The sequence below is a fragment of the Vigna radiata genome, chromosome 5, assembly GCF_000741045.1.
Source record: "Vigna radiata var. radiata cultivar VC1973A chromosome 5, Vradiata_ver6, whole genome shotgun sequence".
Classification (NCBI taxonomy): Eukaryota; Viridiplantae; Streptophyta; class Magnoliopsida; order Fabales; family Fabaceae; genus Vigna; species Vigna radiata.
The window spans coordinates 14,056,899-14,064,235 of NC_028355.1; the positions used below are offsets into that span (position 1 = coordinate 14,056,899).

General features: G+C 38.0%; 1 protein-coding gene across 2 annotated transcripts; it reads left to right on the top strand.

Moving 5' to 3' along the window:
* LOC106762360 (oxysterol-binding protein-related protein 1C) lies at positions 1-6,386 on the top strand. 2 transcript variants are annotated; one of them, XM_022780671.1, is made up of 11 exons: positions 1-921; positions 1,003-1,359; positions 2,174-2,273; positions 2,574-3,019; positions 3,216-3,371; positions 4,243-4,410; positions 4,478-4,618; positions 4,874-5,104; positions 5,411-5,524; positions 5,962-6,133; positions 6,223-6,386. In XM_022780671.1, exons 1-11 carry the CDS (start codon positions 469-471, stop codon positions 6,243-6,245), a joined length of 2,361 nt encoding a protein of 786 aa, XP_022636392.1. In that variant the 5' UTR covers positions 1-468; the 3' UTR covers positions 6,246-6,386. The 2 variants fall into 2 exon arrangements, with proteins under 2 accessions (XP_022636392.1, XP_022636391.1); XM_022780670.1 differs by having other exon boundaries at positions 2-921; positions 2,571-3,019.
* Positions 6,387-7,337: the final 951 nt, after the last annotated feature.

A 7,337-nucleotide genomic window follows, 5' to 3' on the forward strand; every position in this document is an offset into this window, starting at 1 on the left:
AAACTTTAGCCAAGGCATCCAATTTCAAGACCAGCGGTTTTTCCGTCTCTCTCTATCTCTCTACATATCCTGCTGCCACCTCATCTCACCGGGAAAAACCCTTCTCTCTTTCATTACTCATCTCCCACCTTAACTTCTCCAATATTCATCACTCTTCATTTATTTAATATTCTAATCCTCACTTTCACCTTGCCTCTTCATTTCACACTTCATATATTTCTTTTATTCATTTATATTTATTATTATTATTTTTTTTAATTACTATTATTATTTCACTATTTTACTTCTAATCTCCTCATAACCGTTTTTATCTTCATCTTGCCTCAAGCAAATTACTTCACCCCCTCCTACTACTGATTGCCTAATTTCGCTTAGCATGAACCTCCACCCAATCCGTACCGCTGTCGTCCACCGCTGCCGCCATCTAACAACGCTTTTGCCGCACTGATATCGATATTAATCTTCTACATGCATCCTTTCTGCTGCGTGTCCGCCATTTCCGACCAGGCATCGCCAGTGAAACCCTCGTTCGCCGACTTCCCTATGCCGCCTCTCCCCGCCGCCGCCGCCGCCGTGAGATCCGATTCGGCTCCGCGGCACAGCCACAAGCACAGCCACAGCGGCAGTCAGCGGGAGCAGCCCGTGGACGTGAAGATCAACGACCTCGTTGGCAACGGAATCTCCGGAATACTGTACAAATGGGTGAATTACGGCAAAGGATGGCGACCTCGATGGTTTGTACTCCAAGACGGTGTTCTCTCCTACTATAAGATTCACGGACCTGATAAGATCGTCGTGAATCCCGAAACCGAGAAAGGCTCCATGGTTATCGGCGAAGAATCCATGCGCAGGATCACTCGCAACCGCAATTCCTATCCCTGCCAGCACGTGCGAAAGCCGTTTGGGGAAATCCATCTCAAGGCAGGACCTAGCTCTACTCCTCCCTTACTTAATTTCAATTATTAGGGATTTCGATGAGATTTATTTGCCTTGAGTTTGCAGGTTTCGACCATTCGCGAGAGCAAATCGGATGACAAGCGCTTCTCGGTCTTCACCGGAACGAAGAGGCTCCACCTGAGGGCGGATACGCATGAAGATCGCGTGTCGTGGACGGAGGCGTTGCAGGCGGTGAAGGACATGTTCCCGCGGATGTCGAACAGCGAGTTGATGGCTCCGTTGGACAATGTAACTGTTTCGACTGAGAAACTGAGACTTCGGCTAATGGAAGAGGGAGTGAGCGAGGGGACTATTCAGGACAGTGAGCAAATTATGAGGACTGAGTTTGCGGCGATGCAAAGCCAGCTTGTGCTGCTTAAGCAGAAGCACTCAATTCTCATTGACACTCTGCGCCAATTGGAGGTACGTCTAGTCAAAACTCCAATACTTCGTAAGTCCAAAGTTGAATACCATAAATTGGTGTTGGGTACAAAGTAAATATTGTGTACTCTATCACTTCGGAATGTGAATCTATTCTCAGTAACATAGATAGTTGAGGTTGTGTAATTTGTTATCGTATTATCTCCAAAGTATAATTTGATCGGTCGGTAGTGTATATGAAAGTTTCAAAGATCTTTTCGCTGTTCTGTGACTTTTACTGACCTTGTTATGCATACCAGAATCCTGGCATAAATTATACATTCAACTTACTAACTTACTACAAATACGTTCAATATGGGCGGCAGTGAGTTACCCTCTCGAGATATATGCATGCATCTCGTGTTCATTTCTCTTTCTCTGAAATACAAGTTAAAATTGCGGCTGTTACAAATTTTAAAGTGTTCTGAACTGACTAGATATATATATATATATATATATATATATATATGAATGGATTAAGGTTTTTTTTTGCCCTCATCTGGGTCCTGCAAGTAGCCTTCATGAATGTAAACGTAGTTTCTTTTAAGAAAATGTGAAGACCCGGAATTATATGGTGTCATGGGTGAAGAACTGGATAGGTTCTTCACAGGATGAATGCTTTAATTAAGTCTATCAAATAATGCATTATAAGGGGGTTGCAGTCATCAATTTAAGTCTATGAAGTTATTCACTGTTGCTGTGCTGTTTAACAAAATTGTTTCATTTGCAATTTGAATTTGCACATGGGTGGTTTATTTTTATAAATCTTTTATTTTCACGTGTATTACTAAACTTTAATTATGTTGTATTATTGTAGACAGAAAAGGTTGATCTGGAGAATACAGTAGTTGATGAGAGCCAAAGACAGTGGAATGATGAAGAGGCTTCCTCAAGATTAGCGCAAGAAAAATTTAGTGGTAAGACTTCTCCATTTGCAGCACGTTTGTGTAGATGTCTCATTGTTCTAGTGATGCATTTTCTTCAAACATGAATTATTTATGTCTACTATCTCTATCTATCTATGATACAAGATGCCCCCTCCTTTCCATTGTTTTTTTCTAAATTCTCCCCATCGCTAGCTCTTTCTAAAGTTTTATCAAATAGTTGTTTATAAATTAACGAATTGTAGTGCATATTTCTCATACCTGCTAACCAATTGTTATGCCCTAACTAAGCCCTTTATACTTTTATTTGTTTTCCTATTTTTAATTTAGAAGGAACCGGAAGTGAATCTGAAGATGACAATGATCGAAATGATGCTGCTGAGGAAGAAACTGACGATGATGACAATGCCTTTTTTGATACTCGTGATATTCTGTCGTCCAGTTCTTTTAAAAGTAATGGGTCTGATTATAGAATGTCATCCTTCTCTTCAGATGATGAAGGGTTCTATGCATTTGAATCAGAGGATGACATAGATCCTTCGATTAGATATGTTGGAACCAATTACCCTCATGTTAAGCGGCGTAAGAAATTGCCAGACCCTGTAGAAAAAGAGAAAGGAGTCAGTCTGTGGTCAATGATTAAGGATAATATAGGGAAGGATCTAACAAAAGTTTGCCTTCCTGTTTATTTTAACGAGCCTCTTTCCTCCCTACAAAAGTGTTTTGAGGAAATGGAGTACTCGTATCTCTTGGACCAAGCATATGAATGGGGAAGAAGGGTAAGTCCGAATCTGATTGACAGATCTCTATTTCTCTGTACTATTAAGGCAAATCTGAGTGCTTAAATATAATTGTTTCATTTGATATGAGAAAATTTTTAGTGTTATGTTGAGTTCGATTTTCTTGCTTTTGGCTAGTTCAATGCAATACTGGGCGCATTTTGACCACTTCTAACTAATTGGAAATGCCATGCAGGGTAATAGCCTCATGAGGATTCTCTATGTTGCGGCTTTTGCTGTATCTGGCTATGCTGCAACAGAAGGAAGAGTTTGCAAACCATTTAATCCATTACTTGGGGAAACGTATGAGGCTCACTATCCGGATAAAGGCCTTCGGTTTTTCTCGGAGAAGGTATGATCTAATCTTCGGCCGTAAAATGATTAACAAATTATCCATTTTCAACTTAAGCAAAGTTATCTAATAAGAACTTGGGTATTTTGGGGTGGCTAATAAGTCGGGTAGTACGGGATGCTCCGTGTAGTATTTGAGTTCTTGATTCTTCTCCCTTAATAGTTAGCTTTTGAGGATTTCTTGAGTAATTATAATTGGCATAAGAGGTAGACCGTGTCTTAGAAAGGGCTACCTATAAAGGGTTCACATGGGTTTTGACCAAAGGAAGTTGAGTGAAGTGTGTACCCTGAAATTTCCAATGACATAAGCTTTTAGGGGCGGCGCTATGATAGGAACTTGGGTATATGGGGGTGTCTAACAAGTCCCACATCGACTTGGATATTTAAGTTAGCTTTTGAGGGCGAGTTTCCAAGTACTTGGGTAGTTATTTGCATAAAACCACGATAATTTATATTCTCCCTGTAGCATTCCTTTATATTGCAACCCAATTAACATATTTGTTAAGCGGGTCCAGCAAAGTATCAAACATGATAATTACTGTGTGAAATTTTTTTCCCTTTTTGTGGTCTTAATCATAGTTATTTGAATGGTTTATTTGATGAAATTGTATGTACCAACCACTCATTTGAATTTCTTTCAGACAATGGCTTTGAATTAAGAAAGGAACAGCTTTCCCCATACGGAGGACCATAATTTTAAAAACTGCATCATTTATTTCATGAATAAGAGATGTAACGTGGGTGCATTAGTTCCATGGGATCCTATAAACACAATGCAATTTGGATTTTGGTGTCCGACAAAAGGGATACACTTGGGATTTTTTTAATTTATGTCACCTATTATAAATTATTATATTTCTGCTTCCCCTCAGGTCAGTCATCACCCTATGATTGTAGCATGTCACTGTGAGGGTACGGGTTGGAAATTTTGGGGAGATAGCAACCTAAAGAGCAAATTTTGGGGGCGCTCTATTCAGCTTGACCCTGTTGGTATTTTGACTTTGGAATTTGATGATGGGGAAGTTTTCCAGTGGAGTAAGGTATATATTATCTGGTTCAACTGCTATCCTGTTCTGGTTCTAGTTCTGAACGGACTTGTTCTTTCAGGTTACTACATCAATATACAATCTCATATTGGGAAAACTATACTGTGATCACTATGGTACAATGCGTATACAGGGAAACCAAGAGTACTCGTGCAAACTGAAATTCAAGGAACAATCTATAATTGATCGAAATCCTCACCAGGTGCTCTATATCTGTTGCATGGATTCTATTTTTTCACATTTAACATATCCATTAGCTTTGGTATTAAATTTTCATTCCTCTTTGGTTTTGTAGAAAACCTAGTTGTCTTAGTATATATACTCAGTACAGTCATTTTTCTTTAAGGAAAATAGTGAGGCTTTGGTTATTAACTGGACTTTTCATCTATCCTCTCACTATAGATATATGAAATTTTTTGCATAGGGTTGTCTCATTGTGATTTATCTGTTTCTCTAGGTTCATGGTATCATTCAAGATAGGAATGGAAAAACTGTATCAACTTTGTTTGGAAAATGGGATGAAAGCATGTATTACGTTAATGGAGACTACACCGGGAAAGGGAAAGGTCATGAATCTTTGTCAGATGCCCGTTTGCTCTGGAAGCGAAGCAAGGCTCCCAAGATTCCCACTAGATACAACTTCACTCGCTTTGCCATCACACTAAACGAACTGACCCCTGGTTTGAAGGTCTGTTTTGTTCACCATACTCTCTTTTTATGTTACCACTCTTTGTACTAATCCAGGAAAAACACTGTATTATTCGTTGCTAGTAGTGCTTGGTTGTGTATGCTTTAACTGGAGCTCACTTGGATTTTGCAATAACAAGGGGAAACTAACTTTTTTCTCTACAAACACGAAGTATGACCAAAAGAAGGAACAAAATAGTCCCATATCTCACTGTGCACATTGTTGTGTATCTGTGTTTGTTTGTGTTTTTTTTTTTTTTTCATTTGTTAGACATTGATTGTTAGTTTACCTTTTGGTTTTATATAGGAGAAGTTGCCCCCTACAGATTCAAGGTTAAGGCCAGACCAAAGGTATTTGGAAAATGGGGAGTATGACATGGCAAATTCAGAAAAGTTACGGCTAGAGCAGCGGCAGCGCCAGGTGCCAACTTCATTTTACCTACTGTAACATTTGGTTTTATGGTTTCACATGCAGTCTCGTAATTAGAGAGATCCCGTTAGTTTTCTTTTTATGATTCTAACACCCTTTGTGAAAGAGTTCAAGTAGGTTGTGTTCAACTTGTTTTTAGTTGTCCTGAGTGCAGAAATTTTATTTATTTATTTATTTTCAATCATTTGTTTCCTTCTTTTTCTAGTTTAGGCAAGAACTCTTCGTAAGAAATTATCAAACAAGAGATTAAGAGGGGGTCAGTTTACCATTTTTTGCAAGTTTAGAGTATTACTTCCTCAATCAGCTCTAAATCACATGTTCATTATTGTCAAGTTGCCTTTGTGGGCAAGAAATTAGAGTAAATGAAAGGCTATAAGATATTATCATATCCTTATTTGGTGGTGATTGATTGTTTGAATGTGATTCAGGCTCGGAAGATGCAAGAGAGTGGTTGGAAACCACGGTGGTTTGCGAAGGATAAGGCGAGCGGGACATACCGTTACGTAGGTGGATACTGGGAGGCCCGACAAAGGGGAAACTGGGACTCCTGCCCTGACATCTTTGGCCAAATTCCTTCTTCCGATCATATTTCTGACGAAGGTCAAATTACATTTTAGTTCTTCATTTTTTTTTTCTCTCTTTTTCTTCCCAATTTTTTTACTGATGGGTGTCTAATTTCTGCGAGCCAGTTCGCTGTCATGTGCACCCATGAAATTCATGTAACCCAATCAGATGAAAATATGAGCCAGTAATAATGTAATTCTTTTTTATTTTCATTCCAACGCTATTCATACAATCCTTGTTACTTGGAACATACGTAATATTATCATATCCACAGGAACGCATTAATCAATCAAAATTTTGCAACTCGGACCACTGTATAGAACTAAATGTCCCCAAGCATAACTTAAACCATAAATCATCCTAATCACACTTTAATGCTTGCCAGAATCACGAAAAGGTGGTCCATGAAGATCATAAACCAATAAGCAACTCTTTCTCCATTTTCAATGTCTTTACGATTATGAGTTCCTATTAACTTTCTATACTCTTCCGGAAACTATACAATATTTCATCTTTAAGAAGTTATATAAACGACTCATAAGCCATCAGGTAATAACAATAATAATCTATGGACCATGTATGTTATTTAGTTAGTGCCCTTAATTGGTGGTTTGGTAAATAATAAACATGACCACTTCCGCTGTGAACAAGATTCAATATAATTGTGGTTAAAATTACTCTATAAACAAAATTTTAGAATAAATAAGTCTTTTGGTAGGAGTGAGAAAGTGCATTTAAAATAAAACAATAATGCAGGATACCTAATTTAATGAAAAGATATGCAGATGAAGGGAAACAGTGGTGCACTTTTACAGATGGGACCTGTTCTCCGGTGACACCTTCAACTTAGACAAAGTTTATGGACAGCTTTTGTTGGACAGTTTTTAATCTGATAAGTTAGATTGCGACCTGTGCTGAAATTTTTCATTACAAATTTATAATGCTGATGGCCTATGTGGTTGTCAGAGTTTATGTCCCAGTCAATTTACACTGACAAGACAAAATCCCACTTCCTACAATATCGTACATGTCTCAAACTAAAAAGAGGGTTTTAAGAAACTTCATCAAATATCATATTTTAAAACCTAAATTTCAAACTTCAATCATTTTACTTTAAGAAACTTTTTTATTAATGATATTTTCCTTTTTCACTTTCTTTTTCAATCTTCCAAGTATATGAAGGTCCTTATATTAGCTCTCCAGAGTGTTTTAACATTAATATAGTTCCAAAATTAAAAGC